The sequence below is a fragment of the Canis lupus genome, chromosome 34 (assembly GCF_003254725.2).
Source record: "Canis lupus dingo isolate Sandy chromosome 34, ASM325472v2, whole genome shotgun sequence".
Taxonomy (NCBI): Eukaryota; Metazoa; Chordata; class Mammalia; order Carnivora; family Canidae; genus Canis; species Canis lupus.
Window position 1 is genome coordinate 18,224,540 of NC_064276.1, and position 18,066 is coordinate 18,242,605.

General features: G+C 42.7%; 1 protein-coding gene across 10 annotated transcripts in view; it reads left to right on the forward strand.

The window, feature by feature from the left end:
* Positions 1-18,066, forward strand: part of MAP3K13 (mitogen-activated protein kinase kinase kinase 13) — a 430,364-nt gene that overhangs the window by 149,183 nt on the left and 263,115 nt on the right. For 8 of the 10 annotated variants that reach the window (XM_049105739.1, XM_025451171.3, XM_049105738.1 and 5 more), the window contains 6 exons: positions 2,233-2,342; positions 3,115-3,231; positions 3,928-4,065; positions 9,175-9,961; positions 13,876-13,946; positions 17,180-17,477. The exons of 1 other annotated variant lie outside the window; for it this stretch is intronic. In XM_049105739.1, the coding sequence (XP_048961696.1) occupies positions 2,233-2,342; positions 3,115-3,231; positions 3,928-4,065; positions 9,175-9,961; positions 13,876-13,946; positions 17,180-17,477 (1,521 nt within the window). Of the gene's footprint in view, positions 1-2,232; positions 2,343-3,114; positions 3,232-3,927; positions 4,066-8,527; positions 8,546-9,174; positions 9,962-13,875; positions 13,947-17,179; positions 17,478-18,066 lie in introns of those variants that run through there. One more of the 10 variants, XR_007408200.1, reaches the window with a different exon arrangement.

Consider the following 18,066-nt stretch of genomic DNA (forward strand, 5'->3'; position numbering starts at 1 on the left):
TGCCTTATTTTCTCTCAAATTGGCTTCCAGCCTACCCACCCTCCATTTCTACAGATATGCCCAGACATGTCTGAGCTGAAGACTAAGTGCAAATTGGAACTCCTATTATGTAAAGATTCTAAGCATATGGGATGGAACTCCAAAATTAACATCTACCAATAACACCATAGCTTTGAGGAAAATACATTATTAATCAGGACCTGGTGTTTGCCTACGTATCCTGTTCCCTCTTCATGGGGGGATGGGGGATTTCTCTTTGGAAATAGACTTTTTTTAATAGGTTTCGATCTTCAAAGGGTTCTCTCTAAATTCCCCATTCCCGTAAACTAGGTATCAGCAGATTTATTTCCTCAAGAAAAAAAAAAAAAAATCTGTTCTAGGATATCTGATTCCTGACCACCAGAGGGAGATATTCCTTTCCTTGTCCCTTCTTTTGGTATTGCACTAGGGCCTAATAACATTTTTGCACAGAAGAGGGCACTTTAAGGCCCAAACTTGGCCCCTTCCCTAATCCTTTTTTGTTCTAACAACTCTTGATTGTCAATCTTAGGCTTCTTTAAGTTCAAGTACTCTTACTTATTCTTACTTACTTACCAAACGATGGGCAGCACATTCTGGATCTGACTTTTTGGTGATATTGTTTGACAGGTTTTGTGCCCAAAAGTCAACTGACTGAGAAATCTTTCTCCAGTTGTCAATCAATATATATACATGAAGATCTTGCATATTATAAACAGATAAGAAGGATGATCACTTTCTAAATAATTGCAATATGATTTCTTCTATAAAGTAAATGACTAACTGAGCCTGGGTGGCTCAGTTAAAGACCTGACTTCAGCTCAGGTCATCTCAGAGTCTTGGGATCAAGCCCAGATTCGGGCTCCCCGCACAATAGGAATTCTGCTTCTCCCTCTCTGTCTGCTGCTCTCCCTGCTTGTTCTATCTCTCAAATAAAGTCTTTAAAAAAACAAGTAAATGAGAAACAGGAAATTTGGGGAGAAACCTCCTGTAATTTCACAATTACATAAGCATAACTTATCCCATGATCTAGAGAAATAATTTTAAACATGAATCTAAAGGTAACAGGATAGCTCCAGAGGAAGAATATATAATTAGAGGCATTTAGTTACACATCTAGCTTTTACTGGAAATTATCTTAATCTCATTAGCTTCTTGGGATTGTAGTTTATATGCGATTTGAGGAAATGTCTCCTTTAGCTATTTTCTAGAAACTGCCATATTCCAGCAGAGGTTTCTCTACTCCCTAAAATTTAGGTAAAATTGGCCTGGAACTCCATGCCTTGTGGAATTTCCAGTGTCCTAACACTTCTGTGAATTCCTGGGAGATTTATAATTTCATGGTCATTCTCACTCTGCCTTTCTAAAATTTTTGGGCTTTATCCCTGCCATCTTGTGGTTCTTTCTCTCTCCTATTGTTGGCCCAAACATGAAGTTCAGCACCTTTCCTCGATATCTAAAAAAACAAAACCACTCATTCAAAGCCAAGGTGAGTGTCGGAGACTTTACCAAATGTTTAGGAAATTGGAAGAGGCTTACATTTTGAACAACTGAAATCACATATTAGGTATTCATCCTCATTCTAAAAATTTTGTCAAACTACTAAACTGTCTAGCCATACTCTTTCTCCTGCTCTTTCTCGTTTTCTGTTCTTTCCCTCACTCCCAAATTCCTATAGAGTTCCCTATATTTTTTTTCCCAAGGCCAACTGTTCATGCCCCTTGCATCTTCTACTTCAAATATTTTTTCCAAGATATTTTCATAAACAAAACCTAAGAGGAATTCTGGTGCCAATTATAAACATGATCATATTCTCTCTGGCACATACTTATACCAAGTGGTTATCAGAACTCCTCCTTTTGGCCAGGACATCTCAGCCATCATCTTCACTTAAAACTGAGCTCTCTTGTTCCAGAGGTGATGGCCAGTATGCTAGCTGTGATATTTCTGGTGGTCAGTACAGCAAGGAAACTGGAAAAGAAATGGCACCACGTGGAACTAAATACAGAAAATGAGATCATGGTGTGTGGGGTGGGGGGCACAGATACAGGAGCATGAGATATTTTGCTATCAACTAATATTTATTGAACATTTATTCTGTAAGGGTCTTCAGTAAAAGCATGCAGAAGGCAAAAATCTTGCACCTGATCCTATGGTTACATCAGGGACTGAAACTCCTAAAATATTAACAAAGTCCAATTTATCCTCATCCAGGCTGAATGGAGAGAAGAGGTGAAAAAACACTTTGAGAAGATCAAAAGTGAGGGGACTTGTATACACCGATTAGATGAAGAACTGATTCGGAGGCGCAGAGAAGAGCTCAGGTGTGCTGCTCTCTCCTTCTCTACCGCTTCTCATCCCCAGATCTTCAGACACAGGCGGAAACTCTCTTTGGGAATCACCATTTCACCTTCTACACACCTTTCACCTCTGCTTCTTATGATTAATTCTCTTTAAAAGGCACCCCAAAAGTTAGGCCTCCCTTACCACTGTCCTGTCCTCCCCCTGCATCCTTGTTAGCCTCCTTTATCAGATCTCTGCAGCCAGTTCTCCTGGAGCAATACTATTTCTTCATTCAGTGCCTATCCTAGGTAGGAAGGTAGCACTTTATAAGACATAGGTCCTGATCTCAAGATGCTTATGCCTGATTAAGGGGTACGAGACATAGACATAGATAACCATATAGGGTCAGGAGCTCAGCCTTAATTGCGTATTTCCATTAACATGAGTTATTGAGTATTTCCATAACATGAGTATTCTAGTGTATTCTCATTAAGATATTGTCAGTGCTACACAGACAAAGGCTTCAAGTTATACACAAATCACATTCAGAGTTTATCTGTGCCACCTGCCCCCCGCCCGGCTATTCTGTATGGCTGGATGTGGCCCCTAAGGATAAGCCAAATGAAAGCTTGAATTTCCCATTTCCCACTCCATCTTGTCTAAGTCTTTACATCAGACAAGGGATCCTTAAAATTAGACGGCCCTCAGACAAATGCGTTTGAAATAAACTATCCCGGTTCTTATTTCATTAGAGCTGTTCTTTGGTCTGCCCCAAGGTGGCCAGCTTCGCTGATCCTGTATTTTCTTTGATAGGCATGCTTTGGATATTCGTGAACACTATGAGAGAAAACTTGAGCGAGCTAATAATTTATACATGGAACTGAGTGCCATCATGCTGCAGCTAGAAATGCGGGAGAAGGAGCTCATTAAGTATGTACCCAGACTTCTGTCTGTCCTTCCTGAGTTGGGTCTATCAATCAGCCAAAATACACTGTTCTGTCCTATTGCTACTACTCAAAAGTAACACGGCAGATATTTTATTTATTCACCTATTATGCCTTAAGGGACATGCTGTGCACAGGCCCATCCCCCCATGAAGTTTCAGTTGAGTAGGCTTGCCGCAGAGCTTGTTATAGAGATATGTGCATTCGACAGACGTTTGCAACTTCACCCTGACAAATGGCCCCAGGAAGGGGTCCTCATTTCAAGAAAAGTTTGGTGTAGGTAAGTGGGAGCTTTTTTGCCCACTGGGGAAATAAGGTGGCTGATGAAAGTGGCCTAAGGTATTCTTGACAATAACAAGGAAACCCCGTGGTCTTGACTAAAACAACAACTAAAAATAAATGGGTCTTCTATCATTGCACTGTGTCTCTCATGAAGTATGTTGGGGGAGGAACGGTCAGTCCCGGAGTCCATCTGAGAGTGGAAGAGCACAGTGAAGTCAGATTAATTGAACTGAGCATCTTTTTTCCCCCTTTTTAAACCTGAATAGTAGCGTTGTTATTCAAATAATGTGTATCTGTTAAGTGTGACCAGCATCTGTGAGTGGAATTAGCCTGTGAAAAAGTTCTGCCTACCTTTTCTGTCTGCGGTGACTGAGATGTGCCTTTTCCTTTCATTCTGCAGGCGTGAGCAAGCAGTGGAAAAGAAGTATCCTGGAACCTACAAACGACACCCTGTCCGTCCAATAATCCACCCTAATGCCATGGAGAAACTCATGAAGAGGAAAGGTGCGCCTCATAAATCTGGGATGCAGACCAAACGGTGAGATACCTATGCCAACCTGATATTCAGAGAAATGGAAAAATACAAAATACATTATTACACAATGGTATATCCACTCTGTAGCTTATCATTAGCACACTTGCTTTTAAATAAAACAGAGTGGAAAAGTGAGAGAATGTGTCATGAACTCTAGGAATCTAGTTTTTTACTCTCTGAGACATAGATATTTACTGTTTTAGCATGGAACAGTGAAAAGAGAAATAAACTGAGGGCCAGGCAGATGTGGATTCAAATCCTGGCTCTGTCTATTATAATAAGCCATATGATGTGGACCATGTCACTTGACCTCTTTCAACACCATGGGTAAAATGGTCTAAGGATTATACATGAGATTTCTTTTTCTTTTTTTGACCTCTAGTATACAGGGTTTGGTTAATCATAATTCTTATTTTATGCAACATTGGTCCATGTGTGTGCCATTTTTATTAATTTAGTTATTTTTAATAATGTAATAAGTGCCTGTAAATCCACCACCAAAAACAAATGCAGGGGCTTTGATACTTGTATATACCTAACCATGTGGAGCCCCTCATTCTATTCCTGCATGAGATTTCTGTGAAGTTTAAATAAGATAAATATGAAATCACCTCACAAATTATAGGTACTAAAAAATGAGTTTTTGAGTATTTTTTTAAATATTGCCCTTTCCTCTAATTACAATGCATTTCCCTTATATTAGTTTAATCTTACAATGTTCTAACAATCAGTTTTTATTATCAAGCTCTACTAGATGCCCATTCCTCCCAAATAATGAAGAGTGGACTCTATCCCAGCCACGTTAATGGAAAGGAAAGAAATGTCCCAAAACCTGAGGTGTAGACCCAATGGTCTCTACTCCAAAATGCAGTAAGAATAAGGGTAATGACAAAATGCAAACCAAGAATGTATTTTAAGGCTTTCAGAATAGTGGCCATTCTACTATAGCATGACTAATATAAATCTAAACTACTAAAGAGTAATTACATGGATTAATTTCAATTTTGCTTTTACTTACCACCCCTGATCACCTTCTAGTCAAGTTCTGAGAAATTGTTTGCAGATGGCACCTGGCACAACCCTTAGTGGATCCCAACACCTCTTTATTTTGATGTGTCAATCAGGGAACAGGGTGCACCTGCTGGCTCCTCCCTGCATTCTGCTACAGTTAGCACTAAGAGCTTCAGAGGAGAAAATACTACTGCTCAATTTTTCAAAATATGAGTTCATGTTTACTTTTAATTTTGGCTCTGAGAAATATGTTTGGAAGAGTTTGCCACCACCCGCACAAGCTAACTGAACTCATCCAGGAAGACGCCCTAGAATGGGTCTTTGAACTGCAAAGAGTTCTGCTCTCAATTGATTGCCCCTGGAGGATTTCAGTTTCAAATTATTTGGAAAGTCCAATGACTAAGTCATAAGTCCAGTGACCTGTGAGGAGATCAGAGAGTAAAAACCATCCACCATCCTTTGGTCTAGATGTCAATGTGGGTTCAGTTGAAGACTAAAAAGAAGAGAATCAGAGTTCAGTTATGGATACACCAAGCCTGTTATAAGCGAGTATAACCCAATACAGTAGTCTCAATACCTCATTATGAGGAGAGGTTGGGAACGGGGAGAGAACTATTTCTTCCCGTTGGAGACTTGGGTTCGAGTTATGAGTTCTGCCATTTACTTCCTTTGTGATGGACACAAGCCAACTATCCTCTAGTATCCTTCAGCACGCTTATCTGTAAAATGAGTATCGGAAAATGAATAGTGGGAAACAAGTGTGTTATATATTATAAAGTGCTTTGTAAACTCTGAAGTGCTGTATCATTGTTATTCTGTGATTTTTGCACTGCCAGGTTCAATAAAGGCAGCCTTCACCTGACTTAGGACACTTTCACCTCAGCTCTCTTCTAGATCCCACCATAGCCAGTCACTGTGTAAGTAGATGTCCCCACCTGGGCCTTGGAGGGCTCTCTTGCCTCAATAAAAGGCCCAGGACCACCTTAATCCACATATTTTCTGTGGCACAAGTTGCCCAGCTGACTGCAGAACCATGAACCTGAGACCAGAAGGTGCTCACAGCAGCACAATACTCTGCCCAACTTATCATATGCCAGTATTTCCTGGAACTTCTGTGCTAAGACGAGCCTTTAACTATTCTCCTGAAAAAGAAGAAAAACCCATCTCCTACAGCCTGATACTAACTAATTTCCCATGAGCCCCAGATACTCAAATGTGGTCCTTGGTTCCACATTATCTGAGAATGTGTTAGAAATGCAGACTCGGGCCACATCCCACACCTGACCTCCTCAACCACTTTAATAAGCCCCAAGTGATTAGTAGGCACCTTTAAGCTTGTCCTCTGACTCTCCAATAAGCCTGACTGGGGATTAGGAGAGACTTCCTGTCTGGATTCTCCCAGTAATGCACTGTGAGACGATGAGGCACTTTGGGCTTTGGATTCATCAGCACATAAGGTAGAGGTGGCACTGTGGTTTTCAAGCAAGGTCTGGGACACCCTAGAGCTTGCAGAGAGGTGTTGGGGATTATTGCAGAAGTAGAGAGGACGAGGAGGGACGAGCCCTGCAGGGAGGGGCTTCTGCTCTTCCACCCCTCTTCAACTGTTTCACTATATCTGTGGGAGGAGGAAGTTTGAGATATAATAGGCATTTAACATTATCTTAGTTTCAGGTGTACAACATAACAATTCAATATACATATATATTATGAAATACCACGATATGTCTAGTTAACATCCACTCATCACCACAAATAGTCATATTTTCTTTCTCGTGATAAGAACTTTCAAGATCTCTTAGCGACTTTCAAATATATCATATGGTACAGCTGACCCTTGAACAACAGAAGTTCAAATTGCACAGGTCCACTTATATGTGAATTTTTTGCAGTATAGTACTATAAATGTTCTTTCTTTTCTTTTTTTAAAGATTTTATTTATTTATTTTACAGAGAGAGAGTGAGAGAGCACAAGCAAGGGAAAGGATAGAGGGAGAGGGAGAAGCAGGCTCCCTGCTTAGAGTCCTGATGCAGGACTCTATCCCAGGACACCTGGGATCATGACCTGAGCCAAAGGCAGACACTTAACTGATTGAACCATCCAGACCCCTATAAGTATATTTCTCTTCTGATTTTAATATTTTCTTTTCTCTAGCTTACTTTAAGAATATAGTATATAATATAGTATATAACATATACAAAATAAGTGTTAATCAGCTGTTTATGTTATCAGTAAGGCAGCTGGTCAATAGTAGGCTATTATTAAGTTTTTTGGAGTCAAAAGTTATACCTGGGGGTGTTTGGGTGGCTTAGTCAGTTGAGCATCTGCCTTTGGCTCAGGTCATGATCCAGGGTTCCTGGAATCAAGCCCCATGTTGGGTTCCCTGCCTGCTTCTCCCTCTCTCTCTCTTTCTCCCCACTGCTTGTGCTCTCTGTGCCAAATAAATAAATAAATAAGATTTTTATTTTAAAAAGGCTATATCTGGATTTCTGATTGTGTACATCTTTCAAGGGTTAACTGTATATATTAACTATAGACTATAGTCTCCATGCTATATATTACATACTAGGACTTACATATTTTATAACTGGAAGTTTGTACCTTTTGACCTTCTTCATCCATTTCACCCATCCCCCATCTCTGGCAAACCCTAATCTGTTCTCTTACTGTATCTATTTCATATACTGAGTTTCTCAAAATTTATTTGAGAAAAGGATTCTGTTGTTAAAAAAAAAAAAAGTCCTCCAGTTCTGTAATCTGAAGATTTATGTCTGTTTGGCCCCAAAGAAGGAAGGAAATAGTGGTGCTATCTGGTATCCTCATCTCTGCCTATACCAGTCCATCAATTCAGAAGGACTGAATTGTTTACCTATGCACCCTGAAATCAGTATGTGTGAGGTCTACCGTCAAGCTTTGGCTTGCTCTTGCACATGATCTGCATGATCAGCCCAGTGAGCACTGGAAAACAGGACTATGAGAGGAGCCAGGACTCTGCTGGGCCACTCCTCACAAGCCCTTCTCTTGCTGGCTCTGCTCAACCTCCTAGGCTCTATTATTTCCCCCTCCTCTGTCTTCACCCCGTTTCCCTCCTTCCTTAAATATTTTTGAGTACAAAGTGTGAGCAGGGCTTCCTGCTAGTGTCCCTCCCATACACAGATGGATGGACACAGTCCCAGACCTCAAAGAGACCATGTCTAGACCAAAGTCCCTGAACTTAGCCTCATGCCTAATTAATCTGAGGTTTCCTTCTTTTGTGCCAGACCCCTGTGATTTATGATCTTCCGTGGGATCTATCTAAATTCATCATCAGACAGATTTCTGATTGTGGCCAAACCCTTGGCTCTGCCTTGGCATATTGGCACCAGGCTGATAGCTGAGGTTGTGAGGAAGAGATCAAGAAACCTGTAGGATAGAATTAGAATTTATTTTTTTTTAATTTTTATTTATTTATGATAGTCACACAGAGAGAGAGAGAGAGGCAGAGACACAGGCAGAGGGAGAAGCAGGCTCCATGCACCGGGAGCCTGACATGGGATTCGATCCCAGGTCTCCAGGATCGCGCCCTGGGCCAAAGGCAGGCGCCAAACCGCTGCGCCACCCAGGGATCCCCTAGAATTAGAATTTAAAGGGGATTGGGTACCTCAGCTACTAAGGCATAGAATAAAATCCAGAATGAATGAAGGAAATCCTTTATAGGTTGACATCTAAGTTGTTTCTACTTTCCTGCTATTTTAAACTATAGTATAACATAACATCTCCCACCATACATCTTCCTTTATCCATTGGATAAATCCCTGCATATAGGGCACCTGGGTGGCTCAGTGGTTGAGCATCTGCCTTCAGCTCAGGTTGTGATCCTGGGGTCCTGGGATCGAGTCCCACATTGGGCTCCCCGCAGGGAGTCTGCTTCTCTCTCTGCCTATATCTCTGCCTCTTTTTCTGTGTTTCTCATGAATAAGTAAATAAAATCTTAAAAAAAAAAAATCCCTGCATATGTGACTGGCTGTTTCAAAGGGTGTGCATATTTTAAGGTTTAGGTTATATTTCCTCGAACTTGAATGTGTTTTCATATGTTTAAAACCAAATCTTTTCTTTTCTCCCAGGCCAGATCTGTTGAGGTCTGAAGGTATCCCCAGTACAGAGGTGGCTCCCGCGGCATCCCCTTTGTCCGGAAGCCCCAAAATGTCCACCTCGAGCAGCAAGAGCCGATATAGGAGCAAACCACGCCACCGCCGAGGGAGTAGCCGCGGCAGCCACAGTGACTTTGCAGGGATCTTGAAAACCCAGCCAGCCCAGGACACTTCACCCCGTCCCACTTACCTACACCAAGCTCAGTCCCAGTACCCTTCCCCCCAGCACCACAGTACTCTGCAGCAGCAGTACCAGCAAGGCCCTCCTGCCACCTCTCAGAGCGTCCATCCCCGACTGGGTATGCATGGACAGGACATTGCCGCCTGCGCCAACAACCTGCGGTACTTCGGCCCCGCCGCGGCCCTGCGGAGCCCACTCAGCAACCACGCTCAAAGGCACCCGCCCGGCTCCAGCCCCGACCTCATCTCCACAGCCATGGCGGCAGACTGCTGGAGAAGCTCTGAGCCTGACCAGGGCCCAGCCGGCCCCTGGGGCTGTTGTCAGGCTGACCCATATGACCCCTGCCTCCAGTGCAGGCCGCAACCCTGTGGGTCCTTAGACATACCCTCTGCTGAGCCAGTGGGGAGGAGCCCCGACCTTTTCAAGTCACCAGCACACAATCCCCTCTCGGAAAATACCCAAGGTTCTGAGAGAATGGAAGAAAAGGACCTCAAAGGCTGTAGGTCTGCATCATCCCTTGGCATGCCTCATCACACCACCCCCACCATGCTACCTCGAAACACAAGGCCCCTGCAAAAGGTAAGCGGTCATGATAGCAGCGGCTCCACAGCGTGTCAGAAGCTGTCGTGTTGTGCACACTAGAAAACCTACATTACGTGTCCTTTTTGTGAAAGGATGAGATGACAAAAGCATAATCTGAAGTCTCTTCGACTTTAAATAATCACGCCACACTGCTTATGGGGTAGATTAGAGACTGCACTTTGGGAACTGTTGAACCAGAGGACTGATTCAACTGTATCTCATTTAGAAGTAGATAAATAACCATATAGTAGGGATATGTAATCAAAACTAGAACTAGCCTAGCCTAGTCCTGATGGGTGTTGCAAGAAGGAGGGATCCCATTATAAAACAAGTTGGAAACCATAGTATTCTCTGTCCCCTTTTAGAGATTCCTAGTGCACATCAACAAATCTTAGGCTTTAAAAAAAATCATACAGTACCATGTTTAATCCGGCCTTTCCCTCACCTTTTTGGCCACAATGGCTTTAAAAATAACATCTATTAATATCCCATGGAGCTATCTTTCTTCACAATATATTTTGGATAGGCGCCTGGCTGGCTTAGTAGGTAGAACATGAGACTCTTGAGCTTCAGGTCATGAGTTCAAGCCCCACGTTGGGTATGGAGCCTACTTAAGCAAAAAATAAAATATTTTTTAAAACCAATATATTTTGGAAAACACTGCCTTTATTAATAACCATCATGACCCAGAGAGGTCTCTATCATGGAACCTGTTTCTCTCCTCCTCACCCACTGGCTGCCTAGGGTTTATTAGCTTGAAGATAATCTACCATAGTAGTTAAGAGCATGAGCCTGGGAGCCAAACAGATCTGAGTTCAAAGCAAGGCTCTTCCACTTAGAACCTATATGAACATTGGTGTCCTTGTCTATAAATGGGGTGAAGAGCAGACCCTGCTTCATTAGTTGATGTGAAGATTAAATGAATTAATACATATAAAGCATTTAGAACAGGGCCTGGCACATAACAACATTCCAAAAATGTTAGCTCATCTTGCTAATGAGTTAAAAATAAGATTATATATGACAAGTGTTTAGCACAGGGCAAACACCCACTCAGTTCTCAGCATTGCTTCATCTCGTCAGCATTCATCAGGAGTGCAGTTGAAGGAGTGAAAGGGTCTAAAATGTAAATGAGTATGTTTTGGTCAACTAGACATTTAAAAGAAGTTGATGTACCTGTCAGGATGGCTAGAATTAAAAAGACAAGAAATAACAAGTTGGAGAGGATGTGGAGAAAGGAGAACTCCTATGCACTGTTGCTGGGAATGCAAACTGGTATAGCCACTCTGGAAAACAGTATGGAAGTGCCTCAAGAAGTTAAAGATAGAAATACTATGTGATCCAGTAATTTAACTTCTAGGTATTTGCCAAAAAGAAAACCAAAGCACTAATTAGAAAAAAATATATGCACCCCTGTATTTATTACACTCTTATTTACATGTATGGCCAAGATAGGGAAACAACCTAAGTGTCCCATCAATGGATGAATGGATAAAGAAGACACACACACACACACACACACACACACACAATTGGATATACTCAGGCGTTAAAAAAGAATGAAATCTTGCTATTCATGACAACATGGATGAGCCTACAGGGTATTATGCTAAGTGAAATAAGTCAAACAGAAAAAGACAAATACCGTATCATTGACTTACATGTGGAATCTAAAAAACAAAACAAATGAACAAACACAAAAACCCAGAAATAGATTCATAAATATGGAGAACAAATTAGTGGTTGCCAAAGGGGAGGAGGGTAAGGGAATGGGTAAAATAGGTAAAGAGGATTAAGAGGTTCAAACTCCCAGTTATAACTCACAAGGGGTGAGGAGTAAAGCATAGGGAACATGGTCAATAATGTCATAACTTTGCAAGGTGGAAGATGATAACTGTATTTATTTTGGCAGGTATAGCATAATACATACAATTGTTGAATCACTATGTTATGCACCTGAAATTAATATAATATTGTAAATCAACTATATTTCAATTAAAAAAAGAAGTCGAGGCTAAGGGCTGCTGTCTCAGAACTGTATTTCTTTTCCTACATATAGTGCTGCCGCTGATGAAGCATTGCTAGAGATTAAATTATGTTTTGGGTGGAGAAGAGAGCTCGTGCTCTCTCTGTCACGCTCTGCTCCCCCACCCCTATATGGCCAGCAACACATATTTTTTTGGTAACAACTTTATTGAATATAATTCACATACCATAAACTTCTCCCATTAAATATACCACTCAGTTCTTTTATTCATAGTTATGCAGTCATTACCAATTTTAGAATATTTCCATCATCCCAAAAAGAAACTCTGCACCCTCCAGCAGTCAGCCCAGTCCCCTCCCTGAGTTACATGTGTCTTTGAACCATTCTGATGCAATTCTGATGCATTCTGGTACATTCTGTAGACCAGCAGGCCAGGGAACACACACCCTATACATTTGGCCTCATTGGAACAGCACTCCCACAGGGCAGTTCAACTTCTCTTGACTGAGATACATTTCCATCGTGCCTCAGGTAAATGCTCACCTTGGCAGTCAGTATAACCCCATACCTGTCTCTCCAGCTCAAAAAGGAATATTGGAATACAAATGGGTAAGAGTGATGGTAAATTAGAAGTAAATTATTCTCGGAGTGCCTGGGTGGCTCAGTTGGTTAAGCCTCTGCCTTTGATTCAGGTCATGATCCCAGGGTCCTGGGGTGGAGCCCCATATTGGGCTCCTTGCTCAGTGCAGAGTCTGCTTCTCCCTCTTCCTCTGCCCTACACCCTGCTCGTGCTCTCTCTCTCACACGCTCTCTATCTCTGTCTCAAATAAATAAATAAAATCTTTAGAAGATAAATAAAAGTAAATTATCCTCAATCTTTGATATAATTACTTGGACCCAGTTATCTACCTCACAAGGGATCACAGTAATCTAGTGTATCATGATTCTCGGGGTAAGGACTATTGATTTTAAGTGTGGCTGTTCTTATGTTATTAAAGAGAGATAGACTCTTCCCTGTGGAAGAAGATCATCTTCTCAGACAAGGCACTTACCCAGCCTCCCAGATCAACCACAAAGCCCTGGCAATCCCGAGGCCTCAGATATCCCAACCAGAGCTCCCTGATGCTTGCTAACATGCTGACTCCATTATGCACAGGTGCATTAACTACCTGTTTTGTATTCATGGTGGAATGAGAACTACAAGATACAGTTTCACTCTTATTTAATATATACCTTAGTAGTGCAAAGGATCTAAGCATAATAACTATAATATTAGTGATAAGGTGATTGGTACATAGAAGAGGGAAAGTAGTTGTTGGGTTTTGAAGAACTGAAAGATCACTTCTTGGTGGAGTCCCTATGTCAGGGCCTGGAACCCTGAATGACAATGATTATAAGAGACTGCCCCCAAATCCAAAACCTTCTATTTTCCCCTCCTTACCTACTGGAGGGCAAAGCTCACCTTTACTTACTTCTGTGTATCTTCCAGCATCTAGTACAGACCTTGTCACATGGACACCAAGGAAAGGTTGCTGAATGAATGCATGAAAATATGTGTGTTTATTTTTTTTTAAGATTTTACTTATTTGAGAGAGAGCACAAGTAGGGAGAGGGCATGAGGGAGAGAGAATCTTAAGCAGACTCCCCACTGAGCAGGGAGCCCCACATGAGGCTTGGTCCCAGGACCCTGAGATCATGACCTGAGCCCAAGGCAGATGCTTTACTGACTGAGCCACCCAGGCGCCCCTGAAAATATGTATGTTTAAAGATGACACTCAGCAAACTGCTATTCAGTGCCTTTTGATCTTAATTAAATCTTTTACAAAGACTGTGTGTGTTTGTGTGTGTGTGTGTGTGTGTGTGTGTGTGTGTGTATGTAAGAGAGACAGATTGGGATAAAGCTCTTTCTCCTTGTTCTCCTCAGAGTGGAGATGACTCCTCAGAAGAGGAAGAAGGGGAAGTAGATAGTGAAGTTGAATTTCCACGAAGACAGAGGTAAAACCAACAAACACATGTGACTGCTTTCAATGTGATGGGGAAAATCCTGAGTTTGCCATACTGCCTGTTCAGTCACAGGTCACCCTCGGACAACCACCTTTTAGGGAGATTCAAACCCACCATTCCTGTTCTCCCATTGCCACATTTTGGTCACTTAGCATGCATAACAGATCCTAGTTCATCAGAATTCATTTCTTATGAACTTCAAGATAAGGAGCATAAATATGGATTCAGAATTATAACTGAGTATGTAGTGGGCGTTTTTTGAGAGATGGTCATACTCTTTTGTGGATAACTTCATTGGGTTTCTGGTGTGACTCCCTGTATTAATCTCTCTGGCTGCTATAACAAAATACCACAGGCTGGGTGGCTTAAACAATGGGAATTTATCTTCTACAGTTTTGGAGGCTAGGGAAGTCCATAATCGGGGTTTCTGGTGAGGACTCTCTTCCTAGCTTGCAGACGGCAGCCTTCTTGCTGTGTCCTTACAGGGCTGGTGGGGAGAGAGGAGTGGAATGGGAGAGAGTATAGCAAGGAAGGGAAGAGATCTTCCTCTTATAAAATCATAGTCCCATGGGATTATGGCCTACCTTTATGATCTCATTTGACTTTCATTACCTCCTAGAAGCCTATCTTCAGATTCAGTCCCACTAGGGGTAGGGCTTCAACATATGAATTGGGGTGGGGGTGGACACAATTCAGTCCAGAGCACTCTCATGCCTTTAAATATTATGCATCAGGTTAAGTATAATTAATTAGATTGTGTCCTCCTTTTTTTTTTTTAAGATTTTATTTATTTATTCATGAGAGACAGAGAGAGGCAGAGACACAGGCAGAGGTAGAAGCAGGGAGATCCCGGAATCCCAGGATCATGCCCTGAACTAAAGGCAGATGCTCAACCACTGAGCCATCCAGGCATCGCAGGGTTGAGTCCTTCCTCAACCTAGCCTTAAAAATCACTTCCTGTCTAGCCAGAAATAATAATTTTGCTGGTAGGATTAAATTTAAGAAGGACCACATTCCCCTGGTTCTAGAATAAGAGCTGCCCTTACATAGGAGTAGGGAAGCTAGCTTTCCTTTAAGAAAGCCTTTTCTGCAATTACACATTCTGGTCTTGAAGAGTAAAGCTCTAAGAATTGCCTAGGAAGGCTTGTGTACCTGCCCAGAAACAGGAATTCTCTGCAAACCAAGGGACTCATTTGATAAATTGTATTCTGGGTCTCCATATTGCAAAGTTGAAATCTGTTCTCATCCCCTGAGCTACTCTTGCCACATTACTATTGCTGCCTTACTGTGTGTCCTTGGCTTCTCCTATGCAGTGAGATTGGATTCTAGTAAAATGTCTTTTCATTCTCTGAACTCACTCTACTGACATCACAGTTAACATTACTTCTAGCTTTGTTCCTGTGACACACAATGAACTCGGCCCACCTAGTGGCTTCCTGCCTTTCTTGTTAGCTGCAAATTATATATATGTTTTTACTGCATAGTTTTGCTTTTTATATTATAACATTTTTCTCCCTGTCTCCTTTCTGTTACCAGCTTTGAGATGTAGTGTGAATCCTTTTTTTTTTTAAGATTTTATTTTATTTGACAGAAGGAGAGAGAGAGAGAGAGAGCACAAGGAGAGGGGGAGTGGCAGGCAAAGGGAGAGGGAGAAGCAGGCTCCCTATTTAGCAAGGAGCCCAATGTGGGACTTGATCCCAGGACCCTGGGATCATGACCTGAACCAAAGGTAGATGCTTAACTGACTGAGCCACCCAGGTGATCCTGAATCCTACTTTAATTTCCTTTTCCCACATGGGCTCTTTTCAAGGTGTCTTTGATCCCCGCAACCCCCCCCCCCCCTCAGCCTATTACCTGGCCTGGTCATTGGCAAGCCTCAGATCATATGCCATCAAAACCACTTTTTTTTTAAAGATTTTATTTATTTATTCATAGAGACACAGAGAGAGAGAGAGAGAGAGGCAGAGGCACAGGCAGAGAGAGAAGCAGGCTCCATGCAGGGAGCCCGACGTGGGACTCGATCCAGGTCCCCAGGATCAAACCCCGGGCTGCAGGCGGCGCTAAACCGCTGCGCCACCGGGGCTGCCCAAAACCACTTTATATTAAGAGATATAGAAAGATTAGATGATAGAGGAAAAAGGCAGTCTTCTTTTTTATTGTATGTTTTGTTTTGTTTTGAAACCAATGTAAGCTAACAGCATTCTTAATTATAGGCTACTCATAAACAATGGGAGAGAAATGAACTTTTGTAAATTCTCCCTCCCCTTACCCCCCACAGATTTAGTCTCATCTAAGTAAAACTCACATGTTAACTAGAACTAGGCAGTGCCCCCAGCTGCAGAATAAACGTTTTTTCCAAGCTTATCTCCACTGGGGGTTACATTAGCTGATGGAGTGAAGGCACTCGGCCGTTCAGGGCTGCCATGCCCAATGGGAAATGCAACTGGGTTGGAGGGAGAGGGAGAGAATGACATTGAGTGGGGTGTGAGTAGACCCAGCCCAAGCTGCAGCCTGCCTTCTGTGATGATGTGGCCTGGAACAAGTCACTTTCCTTCTCTGGCTCAGTTTTATGGGCTGAGAAATGAGTTAGACCAAAGCATCTCCCAAGACTCCTTTGCCTTTAAGAATCTGGGAGGTCGGGGATCCCTTGGTGGCTCCGCAGTTTAGTGCCTGCCTTTGGCCCAGGGCATGATCCTGGAGCCCTGGGATCGAGTCCCGTGTCAGGCTCCCTGCGTGGAGCCTGCTTCTCCCTCTGCCTGTGTCTCTGCCTCTCTCTCCCTCTCTCCGTGTATCTCATGAATGAATGAATGAATGAATGAATGAATGAATGAATGAATGAATAAATAAATAAATAAATAAATCTTAAAAAAAAAACAAAAAACAAAAGAATCTGGGAGGTCTTTGCATAAGAAGCAGAACATCTCCATACCATGCATGCGTGTGCACACTGTGATCAGACCAGCTGAGTTTTTCAAAGACCAGTGGTAGCCATCAGCTTTGGAATATAGTGCTGAGCCACATAAACATGTGACCAAAGGAAAAGGGAAATTCAAAATTTCTTCTCTTTTGCTTTAAATTTAAATGGCACCCATCTATCTGATTTGAATCTCCCTCAGGGATCGGGAGAAACCTAGGTAACCTCTCAGCGAGGCTATGATGGACAGACAAGGGAAGAACAGTGGTTGTTCCTGTGATTAAGATCCTCTGGTTCTTTGTGGTCCTAGGCCCCATCGCTGTATCAGCAGCTGCCAGTCGTATTCAACCTTTAGCTCTGAGAATTTCTCTGTGTCTGATGGAGAGGAGGGAAATACCAGTGACCACTCCAACAGTCCTGATGAGTTAGCGGATAAACTTGAAGACCACCTGGCAGAGAAGCTAGATGACCTGCTGTCCCAGACGCCAGAGATCCCCATTGAGATATCCTCGCATTCAGATGGGCTCTCTGATAAGGAGTGCGCTGTTCGCCGCGTGAAGACACAGATGTCCCTGGGCAAGCTGTGTGCGGAGGAACGTGGCTACGAGGTGGGGCTTCTCCTCCCTTCTCCCCTTATCACTGTAGCTCTTCAGAGTTAGAGCATGCTTGAGTCCCTAGGGCCTTTACAATTCCCACTTAGTATGCCTCCAAGAAGTAAGTCGAAGTACAGAGATCAACAGAGCTCCCCTAAATAAGGGCAGCTCTCCCAAATGAGGCACAAACATTGAACTGCTCAGGCACCCTTCATTCTAAGATTAAGTCAAACGTCACCTCCCCCTAGCCCCATCTCCCTTGTGGTTCAGGGTATGAGCCTCTCTCCTCCGTGTCTCCACTGTACCCTGGATGATGCTCTCATAGCCTGTGGAACGCTTCAGTTCCTACACAGTACAGTATAGTTCCTGCCGTTGGAGGGCAGGTTAGCATAGCGGCCGAAAGTACACCCCCGGAATCGGACTGCCCACATGCCAAGTCCAGCCTGAGTTCTCTACTGACTGCCACATTGCACAAGCTGCTAACCTCTCTGTAGGTCAGCTCCCTCATCTGTAAAGTGGGAGTGATGACAGCATCTGTCTCCTGGGGGGTTGTGAGGATTAAGTGAATTTCTAGATGTAAGGCACTTAAAGTAGTGCCCAGGTC